The sequence below is a fragment of the Bidens hawaiensis genome, unplaced genomic scaffold (genome assembly GCF_021521415.1).
Source record: "Bidens hawaiensis isolate Kalapana, Puna unplaced genomic scaffold, B.hawaiensis_p1.1 tig00009443_1, whole genome shotgun sequence".
Taxonomy (NCBI): Eukaryota; Viridiplantae; Streptophyta; class Magnoliopsida; order Asterales; family Asteraceae; genus Bidens; species Bidens hawaiensis.
The window spans coordinates 595941-617218 of record NW_027491698.1 but is presented as its reverse complement, the minus strand read 5'-3'; the positions used below and the strand labels follow the sequence as shown (position 1 = coordinate 617218).

The window sequence follows — 21278 nt, the reverse complement described above, 5'->3', positions numbered from 1 at the left end:
GTGTAAGGTTTCTTAAGTGGCGGGGCAGGGAGTGCGGGATTGGTTAAGGCATAGTTGTGGGCTACAGGAGGTGTTGGGTAGGCTGACAGTGGGTTAGGCGCGTAAACTGGAGGTTGGTAGATGGGTTGCTGGACAATGGGCGGGTTGGTAAGCGCATAGGCTTTGCGCCTGCGCTTGAGGTTGTTACGATTTGAGGGTTCTGGTTTGGTTTCTGTTGGTTCAGGGGCAGTCTTGGTGGGTTTGATTTTCTCAGTTCCCCGCAGGAACAGGGTTCCTGCTCTGACATGGTTGTCGCTGAGCACAGCGGCCAACTCGATGGCGTCAGAGAGGGTTGCTGGGTTTCTAGCCCATACAGAATCTTGAATTTCCATGGGGAGACCCCCAAGGAATTTCTCTATGGCTAGGCGGGAAGGGGTAACAAGGTGAGGGACAAGCAGGCTTAGTTCATGGAAGCGCGTCGCGTACTCGCGCGCTTCACCGCTGTATTGCTTCAAGTTCCAAAATTCTTCCTCCAGGCGCTTAACTTCGTTGGGAGGGCAGAATTCTCGCGTCAGAATTTCCTTGAATTCCTCCCAGAGCATGCTAGAAGCAGCTTCTGCGCCACGCGCATGAGCTACTCCATTCCACCATGTAAGCGCTCTAGATTCCAGGACACTGGAAGCATATAGGGTTCGTCTGTCTGAGGGGCATTGGGTGTGGAGGAAAGTGTTTTCTATTTTCTCAAGCCATTGGAGCATCACGGTGGCTCCTTCAAGACCTGTGAACTTTGGTGGGTTACCCGCGTTAAAGGATTTAATGTTGTAACCAGAGGTGTTGGTATTGTTTTGGCTCAAAGCTTGGGCTATTGCGGCGGCCATTTCCTGGGAACGTTGCTGCGAACGTCTGCACGCGGCTTCTCTCTTCTTGAGATGGCGAGCTGATAGTGGAGGCATTCTATAAAAGTTTTAATTTTAGTTAATATCTTGGTTATAGCGCAAAGTTTTAATCTTATAAAGCTTGGTTTCGCGGAGTCAGTTACTGTCAAAAGTTAAAGTAAAATAAATGACCCTAAATGCAGACTTAATAAAGGTAACAAATTCGAATCAAGAATCGACAATTCATGTATCACCATGACTTTCCGAATTCCCAATTTAAAATATACGAGCAAACGAGTATTGGGGATTGACGATTCATGTATCACCATGACTTTTCAAGTCTCCAACCTCAGAACATAATCGTAAATGGAAACTGAAAATCAACTATTCATGTATCACCATGACTTTTCGGATTTTCAAATCCAACAAACGAATATGTAAGTAAAATCAATAAAAATCGAAATTCAGCAAAAATCGAAATATCGTGAAATAAAACATAAAATCATATACTGCGCAAGCGCGAGCATATTCATAAATAACGAGTAATTAACAATAAGCGCGCAAACATGAGATTTCTCTCATGCGCGAGAAGGGACTCTTAGGTATTCTAGGCCGTTACGTCTAACCACCTATCCTAAAGTCAACGAGCTCTGATACCAATCTGTAACACCCCGACCAAAGGCGGATTATACATCGGGGCGCCACATATTGTTTCATTACTCGTGACACTATTGGGTGTCAATATTTAATAAATACATTCATTCGCGCATGCGCAAAGTAAACAAGATAACATAAATCATCATAAATCAATGTATTATAAATCATAATATTCGAACAGCAAAAACTTGTCTTGATACATTTTAATCTAGGTCCAAAATAATGAAAACTTCCTACGTGTCCACAAGCTCCAAAACAGCTACTGCAAACCTGAACATGTGTTAAAATAAACGTCAAACACTTGCGTGTTGGTGAGAAATCAAGTTTAATACAATACATAGATAACAATAAATCTGCGCGCAACACGTGTATGTCTGGTGTTTAACAAGGGTGCAATCAGATTGTGATCAAGCCTAAATAGATCATAGCTCATAGTTCATAGTTCAATCCGTGCTCCCAATTGAGCACAAAAACGAGAAAACATCTGTGCAAGTGTAAACAAAGAAAACCGTAAACGATAGGTCTCCCGTGTTCATCTAATGGATCCATGAAAACTGCGGAATAGGCCGAACAAAGTGGTTAATGATACACACATACAAATAACAGCCAAGTAAACGTCCTCAACACATGGGATACTGCGCGACTAAAGTTCATAAACAAGTTTAAGACTCTAAGTTTGTATGAACACATGAACATCCCAAAACAGTAAAAATAAAAAGGGATTAGGTACGAGATTACTCACTTGATAAACGATGCGGTGTAAGATAAAGCAAGAACCAACTTTAAACAAGCACAAGTTAACCTATAAATAAGATTATTGTTTTAATGATTTGTTTTACGTCTTGATTATAAGTTAGCATAAGTAAATTATTATATATATATATATATTACCGGAAAAGCAGGGCAGAACAGGGAGGAAGACGGAGGCAGAGAGGAGGACGGCAGAGAGAGCAAGGAGCAAGAGAGAATAAGAGAGATTAAGTGTTTTGTGTGTGTAGTATTAGGAAAAATAATACTATTATTTATAGAGAAACCCTAGGGAACACAATCCCTAGAAAAAGGGGAAAAGATCTCAAAAAGCAAAAGATTCCAAAAGCAAAAGATATCAAAAGATATGGCAGCAGGGAAAAAGAGAAAAAGCTGACAGGGAACAGTAAAAAAAGGCATGGGCAGTTCAGAAAAAGGTACTGGTCAAGCATGGAAAAAGCAGATCTCAAAAGATAATGTCAGTCACTTTTTCTGCCAACCAATGGGGTTGGTGCGCATGCTGCGCCGAAAGTGGCTTTTCAGACATAAAGCAGATTAGGTCAACAGCACAAAAGATAAAACAACACAAAAGCAAACGGCTAGATTAAACAGAAGAAAACTCAAAGGGTTCAGCGCGAGAAGGCTCGAGCGCACGCGCGAGAGCGAAGGCAGACACAGAAGGTCAAGAGAGCGCGAGCGCGAAGGCAGACAGAACCAACCTTAACGCGTCGCGGAAAGAACTACATTTCTAAGCGCGCCGAGGGAAGAATCACATTTCTTAGCGCGCCGCGGGAGGAACTAAAATTCCTAGCGCGCCGCGGGAAGAACTATAATTCTTCGCGCGTCGAGGGATGAACTACGATTCTTAGCGCGCTGCGAGAAGAACTACAAATCCTTAGCGCGTCGCGGGAAGAACTACCGTTCTTAGCGCGTTGCGAGAAGAATTACAATTCTTAGCGCGCTGCGAGAAGAGTTCGTCTCGCATATCGCTGAAACAGGTGGTCTTCACGCAGGATTCCTTGTAAGGGGTCTGGCGCGTGGAGCTGCGCAGACAACCTTAGGCGGGAAGGAACAAAGGACAAGCAAAGAGTTAGAAGAAAAAGAGGGAAACAAGGCGTAAGGGCGGGACGGCGACAAGAGGGAAAAGAAGGCGGAAAGAGAGAAGAAGAGGGACGGGACGGCGGAAAGAAAGAGAGAGAAAGAGGCGGGAAGGAAAATATATTATTATTATTAAAAGTAAAATATAAGTATAAATATTAAATCATAAAAGAAAGAGATCGGATCGGAGAAACGGGTACCTGGGTCGGGTCGGATCGGGGCAGATGTCACACGTGAGGCGACTTACGGGCTGTAAGAATAATAACAGCTTGCGCGCGAGGCGTCTTATGAGCTGTGAATAATAAAGCCTGCGCGTGAGGCGACTTACGGGCTACTTTATGTCACGCGCCACGTGCAGATGTTGCATGCACGTGCGCGTAAACTTTGGTTTTGTGTTATGCGCCACGCGCAGATGTTACGTGCGCGTGCGTGTAGACTGTGACATGTGCGAGCATGTGATGCGTAAGCATGTGATGCGTAAGCATGTGTAATATGCGTGAGCATATGTGATGCGTGAACATATGGTATGAGGATTCCCAACCCCTAAGTTTGGCGTGTAGCCATATGGGATCTTATGAGGATTCCTAACCTTGCAGTTTGGCGCGTAGCCATATGGGATATTAGGGGGATTCCCAACCTTGAAGTTTGGCGCGTAGCCATATGGGATATTAGGAGGATTCCCAACCTTGAAGTTTGGCGCGTAGCCATATGGGATATTAGGAGGATTCCCAACCTTGAAGTTTGGCGCGTAGCCATATGGGATATTAGGAGGATTCCCAACCTTGAAGTTTGGCGCGTAGCCATATAGGATATTAGGAGGATTCCCAACCTTGGCGCGTAGCCATATGGGATATTAGGAGGATTCCCAACCTTGAAGTTTGGTGCGTAGCCATATGGGATATTAGGAGGATTCCCAACCTTGAAGTTTTGGCGCGTAGCCTGATGCGCGCATGCATGGCGATAGAGTGGTGACTCGCAAGTGCGTGTGCATGGCGGAGGTCTCTTGCGCAGAACCCAGATGGTGGTTTCCGCGGCGGCACATGCACGGCTGCGGAGTGAGAACCCCCGGGCGTGCGTACATGGCGGCGGAAGTCTAGTAACTTCTGGATCTGCAATTTAAGAGTCAGATCTGCAACTTTAGACCTAAAATCCAGGTCTGTAATCTAGACCTAGATCTGTAAATCAGATCTGGACAGATCTGAAGATTCGGAGCAGATTTAAAACCATCACAGATTCGGAGATCCTGAATCACAGATTCACAGATTCGGAGATCTGATCATTCGAATCACGGATTTTCCTTCTTGCCCAGATCTGGAAGCCTCTTTTTAGATCTATGGATCTTTTTGAGCTTTAAATAGAACAAGCTTTGAAGCCTTTTTCTGTAAACTTCCAGATCTGCGTTTTTCTTGGGAGAGATTTGACAGTCGAGATGAAGATCGAAGGGCAGTTCGTTGCCGTCCCACGGATGGCGCCAATGTCGAAGCACGAAATGAATCTTACCTGATCCATGACGATGTTTCCACGGATTTTTGAGATGAACGAACCACGTCTTGATCTTCTTCTTCTTCTGCGGCTGCGCCGGCGACCTGCAATGTCGAGACCTGCAATGGTTTCGGGGGTGTGGAGGCGACTGCTAAGATATCCTGAGGATTTCTTGTTCACAGACACAAAAAGTGGTGGTGGCTCTTACTGAGCATGCCCTATGATAAGGAGGTGGAGACCTCCTTATATAGAGTCTCATGGCCACCATCATGGTACCCTAATGGGCCTAGCCCAGTTAGGGTTACCTCCACAAAACCCCCTCGGCCCAATAACATCGTATTAGTCCATGTAATGAAATAAGCCAAACATAATAGATTTAGGGTCGTAGAACCGGGTTTTAGTACCATACCCCTACAGTAACTGTGGGAATATTCTTATTAGCATGGTCGACTGTTCGACTACAAAACACGTATTAACCTTTTCTTTATCATATTGTCTTTAATATTGTTGTTAACATAATATATAGCTATCGTTATATATAGTTTTACATCATTTATATATGTTATTGCCATCTTTTTAATACTGTTTTTTTTGTTTTAGTTTATGTTGTTTAGCTTTATGAGAAACGCTTTATAACTCCAATATGCTTTTTTATATTCATATTTGCTTTTGAAGCCGATGATCTCTCTACTCTGTACGTAATCTCTTAATTACTCTCTTGGACATGTCACGTTTTGCTAGGGTGAAATTTTAGTTGATACGGTCACTAACAAGAAAGATGTATCTAAACTCTAAAGTGACTTAAGTCAAATAAACACTAAGGCTATTCTCTATGGTGAGGGGCTTCGAAACCCCTCCCCAATGCCACGTCAACACCACGTAATTACCGGGGCCTTCGAAGTCCCAACCAATAATTCCCCGTTGTAGTTTAATGCCCATTGGAGCCTATATACACACACACACACACACACACACACACACACACACACACACACATATATGTATGTGCGTGAGATATGTGAGAGAGGTTGAGAGAGGAAAGTGAGGGGCCCCACCAACTTTCCTTAACCGCGCCAGCCATATCAATAGTCAAATCTTTCACGCCCCTGGTCCAACGGAGCCCCCCTATGGTGTTCCACGTCCAACGACGCCCGCCACATCACCCAACGAAGTTCCATTGCGACCAGCCTAACAAAAAAAAAGAAAATGCAACAAAATAAATAATAATCATAAGGAATTACACGTGTATTTACTTCATAAACCACATTGAAAATGGGAGGACCATCCCATTAAGGCTGAGGGGTGTGGGGGGCTCTAATGGGGGCGCGAGTGGGGGCTCCAGCCAATAATATTGTGACGTGTGGCAGAGAGAGAAACTGGATAAGGGGGGGTGTTGGAGCCCCCGCTGGAGCCCCTGGCCCTGGTGTGGAGGGGCTCCAGCAGGGGCTCCAGCGGATTTTTTTTTAATTTTTTTATAAATATATTCAAAAAACGTATTATTAAAAAAACTCATAAATTATTAAAAAAAACACACATTAAAAAAAAAACACATTAATATCTAAAAATAAAATAAAAATTAAAGTACTAAAAAAACATTATTCTTATTTTTCGGCTTGGTCTTCTTCGATCAACCTTTTTCGGATACGTTCCTTTTGCTTTTCCATCAGCATTTGATCGACCGGATTTAGGTTACTGAAGTCTCTTGTAAGGAAGTCCAAATCTCTCATTCGACTTTTTTCCTTTTTGTCATTAGAGACCACCTCCATGGTTTTGTTGAATTTATTGAGGGATTCAACAAGATCGACGATGTTTACGGCTCCCCCCTCAGCCGGTTTTTTCCCCTTGGCGTCCCTTCCCAATGGCCACCTCCTCGGCTAGGCGGTGAAGACGTTTCCTCCCCCGCAATGTTTAGGTCGAATCCAACGCGGCAATCCGACCCGGCGGAAGTGCTATACGCTCCAGACGAACTAGTTTTAGTCCGTTTCGGCCCTACTTCTGCATCATGGTCCGGCGCCACAAGCTCAACCCACTTGGAACACCTTTTCAACCTCTCCCACAACTTTAAATCGTCCCACGTCTTCACCGTCCCATACCTCTGCAAACACTCCTGCCTCCACTCTTCGACAGTGAAATTGTAAACCGCAAAATCATCATTGCCACTTGGTCTCATACGACCGGCGTTCCTGTTGAAAAGATTAGTAAACAAGCCGACAAATTTTCTGATTTCGGACCACCGACCCGAAATCATATCGGCGTTTCGCTCTGTACTCCCAACGAGCGTATAGAACGTCTCCCTAACCTTTGTCCAAAAAACCTTGCTTTTTTGGTAGTCGGCTGCAAACTGAATAATTAAATTAGATTTCCAGTTAACTTTTTTATTAAAAATCATTTTTAAAAACGTTAAAACAATTACCGCAACGCCGATCCTCAGAAATGACTATCCAAGCCCGACACAAGGCTTCCTTCTCATCCGATGACCACGGAGTGGTTTTCCGTTTCGTCCTCGGAGTCGAAGCCAGTCCCGGCCCGTCCGTTGCAAGTTGTTTTTTCCGGTGGACGCGTCTTCTTGCTCCCGTAGCATCACCGTGTGATTCTTGTGTCTCTGGAACAACAAAGTTAGGAGACGGTTGTATGTTGGATGGTTGAAAGCCGGATGTTTCTTGCGGCCCCGAATAAAACATCGGTTGGTCTGGTGACGACCATAAATCGTCGTCAATATAATCTGAATCTAGGTTTGGGTACCAATTTCCAGACATTTTTGGGTATTATATAGGAGTTTGGGATATTATATAAGAGTTTGTAAGGTGAAATTGTGTTTTGATATGGTTGAAATGGGAGTAATTTGGGGTATTATATAGAGGTTTTAAGGTTTTTTTTTTTTAAAAATTCGGAGCTCAACGGCTCTTTCTCGCGAGCTCAACGGCTCTTTCTCTCTCTTCTCCCGCGACCACACTCACGCCTGCCTGGGGGCTCGCGCTCGCGCCCCGTTCGCGCCCCGATGGTATGGGGTTAGCGCCTGGGGGCGCGAGCGGAGGGGCTCTCGCGCCCAGGTTAGCGCCCCACACCCCTCAGCCTAACTAATGAAAACGAACCATAGACTATTTGAACAAAACATTGACCGGGTAACAAATCACCCGACCCGACCCGTTTAACCCCACACGCGTCTATAAAATATTAAAACACCAAGAGCGCAAAAAACGCCCAAAATCAGATACTAACAAAAAAAAAAACAAAAACACCTTCACCAACTTTGCTTTAAAATAAATAAATATGGAAGCAATCTGGCAAGAACAAGAACAACAACAACAGCAACAGAATCACGGTGGCGGCAGTTTCCAGCTACCGGAGAGTCCAAGGAAGCCGATGGAGTTTTTATCCAGGTCATGGAGTGCAGCCGCTCTTCAGGTTTCAAAGACGCTGCATTCTCCGTTGTCTCCGGGTATTCCGAGATCTGATTTCGGTGGTTGTGATACCGGTGAGATTAGTTTCGTTGCACCGACGGATAATTATAAATTCTCTGGTGTTGACACGGTGGAGGAGCCGCCTGCTGCGGCTGCTTCTGGATTGCTTTCGGGAACTACGTTCTCGTTTGCGTCCTCTGCTACTTCGCAGCTGGTGCTTGAACGAATCATGTCACAGTCGGTGAGTTTGTGTACTGGAAATTGTTATTTTGAATTGAATAAAAGTGCATTGTTGCTAGTATGATGGTATTTTTTTTTATAATATTAGATTTGTTATTATCATACTTTTTTGTTTAATAGTTTATGCTTTGTGATTTACCAAGGAAAATTATGGATTAACTTTGTTGATTATCATACTTTCGGGTAAATAACTTGTTATTTTCCACGGAATTCACAAAAAAAACCCAGCCAAGATCGGAATATTACGTTATTCCAGCCTTGGCTGGGTGTAGAGCCCAGGGCCGGCTCCAAGAATGCGAAATTTTTTTTGGGTTAAAGGCGAATTTTTTTTGGTTCTTAGATAAAATAAATATTTTATTGAGTTTAAACAATTTAATTTTAAATTACCTTAATTATGATTTGAGTTGTTTAAAAATCTTTTGTATAATAATACGCTTAAAAATGTCTTAAATAAAGATAGAACCCACAACATTTTGGTTATATGTGATACCATAGCCATTAGACCAAACTAGTGATTATGTAATTGTTTTGAAACATTGACTATACATACTTTTTTTTCATAAAAATACATATGATTTTATTAAAAAAAAATTCTGACATAGCGGGGTGTCCAGCCTGTAGCCGTTGACTACCCTGCCACCCTCTAAGGTTGGCCCTGGTAGAGCCAGGTTGGCCCTGGTAGAGCCTCTTAACTAGACCAAGGTTCAAGTCTTGACATGAGATATATTATTGGTGTAACTTACAAGTACGAGTATGGTAGATGCTGTTAAAAAAAATTTCATCAAATTTTTGTAGTTTGTGACTTTGTAATGATTTTTAATGAGCAAGCTTGTAGCATTAAACTAAAAATTTGGAACTATTAGGATATAGAAAGGTGTTTAAGATCAGCTTGCTTAGACTTTACTGTATATAATTGATATTAATTAGTAATTATTTACAAACTTTAATTATGATAGATATTGGAATAGTTGATAATGATATGTGTAGTTTTGATATTATTAATTTATTAATGAGTTGTTGGAACACTAATTAAATGAATGGGGTCTGTATGGATGACAGGATATATCGCCGTTAGCATCAGGGAGGCTGTCACACAGTAGTGGACCATTAAATGCTCTTACTGAAGAAACCGACAGTCCTCCGATCTCACCTTCCGATGACTACGACGACGTCGTTAAGGTATATTATTCCTCCCTATTTTCCTTCATATCACTAAAATAAAATTAAAAACAACCGAAACTATCGATACTGAATCAGAGTCGTCTTCAATAATCGTTAAAAATTTTCAGACCGAAGGTAATGAATTTTTTTATTGTTTTTAAACAATTACTTTTTTAAATAGATTTATTGGGTTATTATTTTGATTGTTTAATTTTTTTTTATAAAAATAGGCTTAAATAAGCTGGGTAGTATATATATATATATATATTTTAAATCAACAATTTTTTTTGTAATTAGGCTACCACACTCTTTAAATTTGAAGAGTCTCGATGTCTCACTTTAGCTAAACTATGTTGTCTTAATCGGCCCACACTTGAGTTTAAACATTAGAAATACATATTTTTTCGAAAATAATTATAACTTTTCTCAAAAGTTCGGGCCTACCGAGGTGATGGGTCGCCCTCCCCTTCCCCCTCAAAGCCGGAAGTGTGCCGATTTTCTGTAAAAAGTACCGTATTTGTATCGGTACGGTACACACACTCGTTACTAAATCGGGACTACTGGGGTGATCGGTCGCCCTCCCCGCACCCTCAAAGCCGGCAGTGTACCGAATTTTTGTAAAAGTTAAAATGTCGTATTTGTATGGATACTTACCCACACTCGTTACCAAATAATATTCATCTTTGAATTGTATGGAATCCGTACCCGTACCCGTACCCGTACCCGTATCCATTTTTAAAAAAAATGGGTAGTGAATATCATACCGAACTTAAATGTTCATCCACATCAAATAAGAAGTGTGTACTAGTATGAAATAATATTTATACAAGTGAATTAATCGTTAGCTTTACTCTTTTTCAATGGAATAGTTGTCTGGTTAGCTTTAAAGCTTTTTGACCTGAAATCAACGATTAAGTTATAAAATAATAATAATAATAATATTAGTAAGACTAAGGGGTGTGGGGGCTCTAGTGGAGGCTCCAGCAGAGCCAAGAACCAATAATATTATGACGTGTGGCAGAGAGAGAAACTGGATTAAAGAGTGAAATGGAAGACGAGGTAATAATTGTGATCTGATGGCTCCTTTGGAGTGGAGGCGTATAGTGACGTGAGCGCCCACACTCTCTGTGAATGTATAGTATAGGAACCTCCGATTGCCGGCAATGACTTAAACTTTCTTTTATCTCGACATATGGGATTTATGGAGGCTGTTTTTACAATAATAAAATTTTATTTTATGTATTCTTTATTTAATCACAACCTTATAACCATCTATTTATTTTTTAATATTTATATTTGTTAAAATTGGCTGTGAGTAGAAAATAGTGAAACCGTAACGATAAAATTATAAAAATATATTATTTAATTGACAAAAGAGAAATAATAGTTTTAATGTAATTACAGAAATGGAGACGGAGAACGGGCTTAGAATGCTCTAAATACTAACTTAACTTTTGTCGAATGGTTTAGGGTTACATATTTATATAAGAATTTTACTGTTAAATATATGATTGATGACCTCTAGAAACCAAGTAGCTAGTTTCTACCTAGTAAAACGACAACATTAGCGTAAAACTTTGATATTAGGTATATTAGGGATGAGATCGATACCGTACTGTTATTAAGAAAATAATTATATCAAAAAGAGTGAAAACATTTACCGTGTATTGTATCAATTTTTCCGTTTGGTACCAGTCGACTGTCGATCGGCACCAGTATCATTGATATACCAAAACCAAGGATACTTATGCCAAAAACATGAAAAATGAATACCGGTAGGTTACTGATTCAGAACGTCACCGGTATATGGTAAAAGAAGCTCAATCCCTATTGTGGATATAAATTTAATCTTTTTTAAAATATAAAGTTCACAACTAGTAATACTTGTAAACCATGCATGAAAACTTGTACGTGGAATTAGCTATTTGTGACTTTAATGGAAAGAAATAGCATAACTTCTTTTGATGCACAATAGAAGAGAAAAATTAAATGAAAATAGAAATAGAGAAGATCTGCGAATCTTGGTTAATAAAGTCAGGAAAAGACATAAGTAGTGTTTAGACAACTGTAAGGGTCAAGTTTTGGACTGTAGAGTGTTTTTGGTGTTTCCTTTCATTTCTTTTTTGTAATGATAATAATATTGCAAGTACCCTTCTACATTATGTCTTCACGTGCCTGATTCTACAATGGATACTTCTATGCCAGAATAAATTCTTATATTGGAATAGTATGTTTGGTTATATATAGGGGAAATCATGAAAATAGGTTACTATTGTATTACTATTTTTATTTAAATTATGTAAGGATATAACTTTATAGAACTTTTTTTTTTGAACGATAACTTTTTAAATAAAAAGTTTAACAATATACTATTTAAGTTTTTTATGATAGAATTATTATTATAAATACAACCTGCTTGTTTAGTCACGTTTAACCGGTCCAGCTTCTAATCTTACATTACAACCGGTTTTGGAAAGTCCGTTTAAAAAAAATATTTTTTACTTCTATAAACTTTTATCTTTTAACCCCACTTTTTTTACCCACCAACCACATAAACTTGGTTGTTTTGTCAATATAATTTCTTCCAAAAGAATGGAAACTGCTATTTACTGTACACTTTTTACCAATTCTACTGTTTTGGATTTGGTAAATTCTTTTACATAATAAAGACTCTTTTTCATAACTGTTACCTGTATTTTTTGGGGGGATGGTGTCTTGTTTTATTTACCCAATGTCAGTCTCTGGCCATTTTTCTTATACACACTTTTATCTCTGTTTTCGGACACTATGGTTTCTCCACTCAGAGTGCTTACTATATCCATCTCATTTAATTATTCATTGCATTATTTTTCACATTAAACTGGTCAAACATGTGTGGTTTAAGTTATATCAACATTTAAAATATCGAAACATGACAAAGGTGTATCTCGTACTTCCAGCTTATTAAATCAAGAAGATTATGTTGTTAAGGGTTTGAATCAAATACAAATGAAATTAACGTGCTAAACGTGAGAATCAAGTAGAGTAATTATATTTACAAGTAGAGTAATTATGTAATTACTCTATGATAATTACTCTATGATGTAATTACATAATTACTCTACTTGTATATATAATTACTCTACTTGATTCTCTTGTTTAGCACGATAATTTAATTTGTACGTTAACCTTGCCCATGTTGTCAATTTAATAGTGTAATGTTTGTCATTCAAAAAACAAAATAATGTAACTTTTTTTTCTTTTTTGTTTTGTGAAACTAGTGTAATGGTGTATGCCTGAATTATACGTGTGGTAATTTGGTAGCATACTACGTTTGCCACGTATTTAATTCAGGCGAGGGACATAAACCATCCGTTGTCCACCCAAATTCGCGGCGTTTTAGGCTATAACGCCGGGGGGTACCCCCCCCCCCCCCCCGGCGTTTTGGGATTTTTTTTAAGCGTTATACATAAAACGCTTGAATTGGCACAAAAATTAAAAAATTACCGTTGGGAGCTTACTGTTGGAAGCTTGGGATTAAAAAAAAACTTTTTTATTAACTAAAATCTATACTATAACAACATTTTCAAGTCCTGATCGATAAACAAACATGAACGAAACGAATAACTCTCGTTTATATTAATCAAAAATATAATTTAAAAAACTGATTACAACTCTTAAACCCTAACTTAGTTTAACTGTTGATGAACCCTAGCTTGGTTGCATCTAGATGAATCCTAACTCGGTTACATCTCGTGTGTGTGTCTAGATGAACCCTAACTCAGTTGCATCTCACACTTTCTCTATAATGTCTTAACAATGACTCGGTTTATATAGACTAATCCAACTTGCTAATCAAGACATTCCATACTTAAATTAGTTAATTACAATACAATTAGAAAACATAACCACCTATGACCGACTTGGCGACTTGTGACTTGGAGTCCAAAACTACGTCATAAAACGCCCAATTAAAGTAACGTATCAGTTTAAATCCGTTTAAAGTAACGTATCAGTTTAAATGCAAGATAATTGGTTTGCAACGTATTGCAGTATCTTCGAGCAAACAACACGCTACAACCCCTGTTTGCCAATACACGCGGTGGTTACGGGACAGGTGGCAGCAGCACACCTGCCGGGAAAACCGTAGGACGGTGGTTAAAAGACAGGAGAGAAAAGAAAAAAGAAGAGACTAGAGCCCACAACGCCCAACTCCACGCTGCGGTTTCTGTTGCTGGTGTGGCTGCAGCTGTTGCCACCATTGCAGCCGCCACTGCAGCCGCGTCCGCATCCAGAAAAGACGAGCAAGCAGCCAAAACAGACATGGCTGTCGCCTCTGCAGCCACATTGGTGGCGGCTCAATGTGTCGAGGCTGCAGAAGCAATGGGAGCTGAACGTGAACACCTTGTTGCTGCTGTTAATTCTGCAGTTAATGTTAAGTCCCATGGAGATATACTCACTCTCACTGCAGCTGCTGCTACTGGTAAACTATTCATTATTCATTTTTGTCCCAAATATTAAAAACAAAGATTACAGATTATTGTGTTAACTTGTGTTTGTTATATAGCTTTACGTGGGGCGGCTACTTTGAAGGCGAGAGCATTGAAAGAAGTATGGAATATAGCGGCAGTGATACCAGTTGACAGAGGAATCAAAGTAAACAAAAACCATGTAACTAGCAGCAGTGGTTACTGTGAGGAGCTTCTACCCGAAGAAAACTTTCTCGGTATTTGTAATCAAGAACTTCTAGCTCGAGGGAGCGAGCTTCTAAAACGCACCCGCAATGGTAAATAATTATTAATATTCAACTTCACTTTTTCAGCATCTTTTACTAACATATAATAGAAGACACGTATAAACTTAGCATGTTTGTGAACTTAATGTAGGTGATCTTCACTGGAAAATTGTGTCTGTTTATATCCATCGGTCGGGTGAAGTGATGCTAAAGATGAAAAGCAAACATGTTGGCTCTACAATCACTAAAAAGAACAAAAGTAAGTGATTTTGAATATTAAAGTTTAATGTTTAACCGATCACGTGTGTTATCGTCCAACAAATTGGATGTTTCAGATGTGGTTTTGGAGGTTTGCAAAAACATGCCAGCATGGCCAGGGCGACACCTGTTTGATGGCGGTGAGCAGAGGCGGTACTTTGGGCTGAGGACGGCTATTCGTGGATTGGTAGAATTTGAGTGTAGGAACCAAAGAGAATATGATATGTGGACTCAAGGGGTTTCGAGGCTTTTGTCAATTGTGGCCGAAAAGAAACTTAGTCGGAAAGCATAAGGTTTAAGTATTGTAAAGGACTACGGTGTTTTGGTTTAGTTGTATCGCGGGTTTAGGGAGTTGATAATTATATGGTTATAGGGGTTGTGTAATGAACTTAATGATATTAGTTTGTTTATTGGTTGGTAACTGTTGCATTTCATCATGTATTTATAGTTTTGAGGATAATTAGTTAATTACCCTTTTAAACGTCTCTTGTTAACGGCTCAACCATTTTGGAAAGCCAAAGCGAAGTGAAGATTTTTAAATTTTATTGTTATTAATTATTAGTGTTCCTTTATTCGGGTTTGGAGCCGACAATAAGCTAAAACATCAATATATTGTCAAGGGCTTAATTGTGTTAAAATACTTAAAATGATATAGCAAATCACTTTGTACAAAATGATATTAAAAATTAATAAAAGTAAACTATGGTTTCCATCCCCGTGGTTTGTTCAAAACTGCGATTTTAGTCCAATAGTTTAAAATTTGCGATTTTTGTCCATGTGGTTTCAGTTACTTGCAATTAAGCCCCGATCCCCCGTTAAGTCTAGGCATTAAAACCATCAGCATGCCCCTCTCACATGAGGTGCAATTTTGTTTTTTTCTTTCCCAAATACACCCCACCCCTGACGTGAGGGGGCTTGTGAATTAGGCCTAGGGTTTATTTGGGGATTAAAATGACAAAACTGCCCCTTATATGAGGTGCACGCTGATGGGTTTAACGACCAGACTTAATGGGGTTGGTGGGATCGGGTTTAATTGCGAGTGAAATGAAACCACAGGGACGAAAATCGCAAATATGAAACTATTGGACTAAAATCGCAGTCACTCGTTAGCATGTTTTCGAAAACCCGATAATACCCGAAAACCCGAACCGGTTCCATACCCGGAACCGGGTTTTTCCAATCCCCGAAACCAGGTATTTCAAATACCCTATGTATACCCGAAAAATACCTTAAAAATACCCGAAAAATACCCCTAAAAAGTGCAAACTTTAAAAAAAATCCAATCTATACCCGAAAAAAACCCGGAAAAAAAACCCCGAAAAAAACTCGTAAACAGGGCTGTTTCAATACCCGGTAATAGGGTATTCAAATACCCGGTTTTAGAATACCTGGTTCTATACCCGGCCCAAACTCGATGCATAGGGTATGGTTTTTAGAGACAATACCCAACCCAAACCGATTATTACCAATACCCGGTCATACCCGAACCCGGTTCTATACCCGAACTTGGGTATTTAAAAAACCCAATTTGTGCACCTCTACTATCACCCACAAGGCCACAATTCACTTTAAATTTAACAAAGGACAACATGTGGTCCATGGTGTATCTAACTTCAGGCATTAAAAGCATTCTTGTCGAACTACAATCTGCTTTTAACTCTACCGTAGTTATGTTTACAAGATCTTCAAAAGCAGTCACTCGTTAGCATGTTTTCGGTTGTATTTGGTACGAACGAATGAACGATATCAACCTATACCTACTTGGCCCAAACAAACAAAAGTCGTATTCACAACTACCACGTTTCAATAAACTAAATAAACTAGAGTCCAGAATAAGATGGCTTACAAAAGAATATGCCATCTCCGAATGTTTACAACAATCTTTACTAAAATAAATTCGACGCTTTCACACCAATTTCTCTTGAAATAATACACTTAATGCACGTATGACAAATCACAGCAGTCATCAACCTATCTGTCAAGCTCTCTCAATATACTCAACAAAGAAAGGAAAAGATTAATGATATCCAGATAGAGAGCCACAGCAGCCCAGATGTACTCATCATACGTGTATCGTTTGATCAGGTTATCGGTGTCGTATACGATGTAGCCACAAAAGATTATAGCAGATAGACCAGCATATATCATCACCGAAATCTTCCCCAGAGGAAAGAATATCTGCAATAATATTTAAGAAGAGTTAATGACAAGTTCACAACCCATAGACAAAAAATCTGAAGAGGATGATAGACGGACCTGAATGAGTGAGAATACGAGAAGAACGATAATGGCACCAAACAAGAAGGGACCCAAGAAATTGAAGTCATAACCTCGTCTTGCAGCCCAAAATGTGAATAAAGTGAGACTCACAACCACCGCTGCTGTTAGTATAACAGCTTCCAAAATGACCTTTCCTGCAATTGTTTCACATGGTTGAGCAATTAATTTCTAAATTACTTGTGTTTGAAGTGTTCACTAACTGCAGAAAACAACAGCTTAATCCTCCCCAATTTCTAAGGGACAATGGAGTTTGAATATTGCTAATAAACGATTTAAAAACTTCGAATTGAACCAGTTTTGGACATATAACCTTTACAGAATAAGGTTTTATGCCGCAAGTTGGCTCTCATATCTGCAAAACAATGGTCCTGAACCAGTTTGGGACATATAACCTTTGAAGAAACATATTGAAAAACTACAAATTAGATGCTTTGCATTTAACCCTACAACTTATAAGTATCCTTCCTAAAAGTGAATGAGGCACTGTGTGGTATCTCCTTCAGCATCCTCTATAATAGCTACAAGTATTGATCACTTCCCTATAAACTGTTAAGTTCATATAGAAATAAATAAACGGTTCTTAGACCATGACGGATATTGTATCACCAATAGAATCAAATAAGAAAATGTACAACTTTCTGGCTGCTGCAAAGTTCATAATTGCATATGCAATCTACATTACTAAATATATGTCTGACCATAGAAGGAATAAATAACCAATTTCACTATTTAAATGTTTAATCAACTCTCTACCACATATAACTAATTAACTATGAGCTTACACCCAAAAAGGCAAGATACACTAATAAGAAAAGGCAAGCAATAATATCGGTACTTGATAGTATATCATCATATTAACTTCTACAACTACAACAATATGATGCAATCAATAACTTGGGACTTGTCTTATTGCATCACCATCTATGTATTTCATGTTTCTCAATCGTCTATACTCTAAGCATTGGTCAAGTGTGAAACCCATGTCTAAACAAAGTTATTAAATGACCACTAGAGCACTATATGTCATAATCAATCTGATAATTCAATGCTGAAATATGATTTGAGATTAAACATGAGATCAATACCTACCAGTACCATACCGAAAAATACCGATACCAAAAATGATTAAAACCATATACCAAGTACAGTATTGATTTTTTCAATTTGGCACTGACCGAACTGATCGGTGCCCGTATTGGAAACATGATAAATCAAATATGGGCACCGGGTGGGTACCAGTATTTGGTAAAGAAAATGTTCATCCCTATTTGAGATAGGAATTTAGGTTAGCAATAACAATGCAAATATAAAATCTCTAACATCAGAATCACCCAACAGATTTTGCTCAATCATACGGCAAGTAACCGAAATGAAACATAAATCAATTAAACTTTTAGTTAATTCATAAACTAATAATACTAAACGAATTCAACAATATCTTCAACTTACCGCTAGTAAAGGCACAAGTCAAACCAACAGCAAACGCCAGGGAGATAGTAAAAATCCCAAGCAACAAGTAATTAACCGGATGCCGCTGATAATAACACGATAACGGACAAAGCGCTGCACCACAAAACAGATATCAATCTCATAACCACACAATCCTCATAAAAACAAACAATTAAACAAAATCCCAAAAACAGTTACATACTAATAAACGGAGTGATGATGATTAGAATATAAACAGCGAGTCCACCGCTAGTAGTAGTCAGGAAAGTGACAACGGGATGATATGAAACAACGAAGGCGCCGACGGCGACTGTGCAGAGTAACTGTATTGCGACGATGGAGTAGATCTTACGGATGAATGACCACCGGAGATCCGGTGACTCCAGCATCGTTGGGTACAGTGGTTCGGCTGTGCCATATTCTACGTCGGTAGACTTCGAGAAGGTTCGATTCCACATATTGAATGAATGAATGCGTGTGATATGTGAATTGATCGGAAATTGGGTAGTTAGGGTTTTGAATTTGATATATATATAAGGATGAAGACGAGAAGATGAGTGGTATTAGAAAATATTGACGCTGGAAGTTTCTAGGCAGCCTTGTTGAAACTTGAAATCTAATCTAATTTACTTAACTGTTAAGTTTTTTTTTTTTTTTTTTTTTTTTTTTTTTACGATTTGGATAAGTGACGAGTCATTTACGCATCTGATCATCTTTGCTTCAGTAAATGAGGTAGGACTAAGAAGTGTTTAGAACCGAATATCCAGAGTTTTGGATCCGAACATTTCGGTTATTCGAAATATCCAAAAGTTACGTGAAATATCTGAAAATTATCTTGAATTTATAAATACTTTCCCCGTCCTATCAAAAGTGTTTATATTTCTTTTTTTATTTGTCTCATTATAAATGTCTACTTTCAAATTTATTAGTCAATTTATAAGTTTACCCTTAAACACACACAACTAGCATTAATAAATAATATTGATGAACCTAATTTCAAATGACATTATGGTAGGGAAAAAAATTAATCATTCAATCTACCATAAACATTTTGTTTTTTTAAACCATTACACTTAGGGGGTGTTTGGTAGAGGGATTTGATTGGGGAGAAATGGAATTAGAAATATTTCTTTTGTTTGTTTTCCACTTTTCATTTCTATTTCTCTTTCTATTTCTCTAAAACTAGAGAATTCCATTTCTCTTTAAAACAAAGAGAAATCCATTTCTCAGCAGCCTCCTCATAGCATGTCACCACCTCGTCTCCGGCCACCACCTCGGCTCCGACCACCACCCCGTCTCCGGCCGCCACCTCGTCTCCAAGTCTGCAACCGCCACCTCGTCTCCAAGTCTGCAACCACCACCCCGTCTCCGCCGTTCGTAGTGGTGAACACAGAGATGGTAACCCGTTGTAGGTTGCAGGTGGTACGGGTGAACGGAGATTAGGGTTTCAAGTGGTGGTTCGTGGTAGGTTAGGGTTTTCAGATGATCGGGTGATTGTGGTCGCAGGTGGGTGACAGTGGTGGTGGAAATCGGCGGTGGTTGCAGGTGGCTTCTGATTATCATCATCATCATCGCCACCACAACCACCACCACCACAAAATCTCCAAAGAAGCAGTGATGACAGATCTGGGCCTCCTTTTTCTATATCTTATGTTCCAAAAATTTGAATCTTTTTAATTTCTTGTGTACTGTGGTTGAAGAAGGGGGTTTGGTGGCGGCAGCCGGTGGTGGTGGGCTGTGGTTGAAGAAAGGGCTGTGGTGGTGGTGTGGGGCTGTGGTGGTGGGGCTGGTGGTGGTGGTGGGGCTGTGGTGGTGGTGCTGTGGTGGTGGGGCTGCGGTGGTAAGTGGTGTCAGGTTGGGTGGAGGTGGGGTTGGGTATGGTAGAGTTCTCTGTTTATTTTCTCGTGTACCAAACAAGAGAAACGATTCTCATTCTCCATACCAATTCTCTTTCTCTACAATTCCATTTCCATTTCTATTTTCTCTCTATTTTCTAAAGAGAGACAAGTGAAGTAATATTTATTATTTATTATTTAAAAAATAATTCGAATATTATCTAAATCTATATCCAATAATTTGTATGCGGGTGTCTTTGAACACCTTTATATAAAAGAAAAACTCGTCATAGATGAGAAACTAAATAACCTCTATTTGAAACATCTTATTCATTATTTATGTTTTTGTCATGCGTTGGACTTTAATCCAATACCTCATTTTTTTTATATTAAAGTAGGACTCTTTGATATATTACCTAAACTGCTTTTGATAGATATCATTGACAATTAAGTGTTAGGTAAGGGAAAAAAAGTATAAACCTTACATGTAAACAAATATTCACTTTTGTGTGAAAAAACTCAATTTTTAATGCTTTAACCTTACATGTAAACAAATAGTAACTTTTGTGTGAAAAACTCAATATTTAATGTTTTAAAAAATGTATTACTCGTGTGACATGAGAATAGATGCATACAGTCTACATGAGATGGGTATATAGGACTGTCTCCAATGCACTCATTGTCTCATTTGCATGTGGAATGACAATTGGCAAGTATGGTAATGTTTGGGGTAAAAGTGTGTTTATAAGAGAAAGGTAACAAAGTTGATGTCTGCATTTGAGAAGGTAATGTCTTACAAACATAATAATCGGCTACACGTCTAGTAATTTGAGTAAGGGACTTAGACTGATTAACGATTAGTCGATTAATGCTAAACAATTAATAGGTAGGTTTTATCCGTTAATCTCTTAGTTATAGTTCAAATGGCAAGTCATTTTAACATGGAAATAGATGATTTATTATTTTAATTTAAGTAGGTTCTTCTAAAAATCACTCTTCATATTTGAAAACCGTAATGGAAGAGACAAGAAGGTTCAAGGTTCTTCTTCTCCTTAATATTTTTTTAACGGTTAACAAACATAGAATGCATATTTATTCCGTG

General features: G+C 39.1%; 2 protein-coding genes across 2 annotated transcripts; one reads left to right on the top strand and one right to left on the bottom strand.

Moving 5' to 3' along the window:
* Nucleotides 1-8065: 8065 nt before the first annotated feature.
* On the top strand, nt 8066-15154 carry LOC143532337 (VAN3-binding protein-like). Its single transcript, XM_077027417.1, has 6 exons — nt 8066-8480; nt 9539-9658; nt 13673-14102; nt 14187-14405; nt 14506-14613; nt 14690-15154. The coding sequence occupies exons 1-6, from the start codon at nt 8109-8111 to the stop codon at nt 14902-14904; spliced, it is 1464 nt and encodes a 487-aa protein (XP_076883532.1). The 5' UTR covers nt 8066-8108; the 3' UTR covers nt 14905-15154.
* A 1058-nt stretch (nt 15155-16212) lies between these two features.
* LOC143532318 (protein LIFEGUARD 2-like) lies at nt 16213-18896 on the bottom strand. Its single transcript, XM_077027403.1, has 4 exons — nt 18544-18896; nt 18342-18455; nt 16869-17026; nt 16213-16790 (listed from the first exon to the last, which is right to left on the bottom strand). Exons 1-4 carry the CDS (start codon nt 18797-18799, stop codon nt 16584-16586), a joined length of 735 nt encoding a protein of 244 aa, XP_076883518.1. The 5' UTR covers nt 18800-18896; the 3' UTR covers nt 16213-16583.
* Between the last annotated feature and the right edge of the window lie 2382 nt (nt 18897-21278).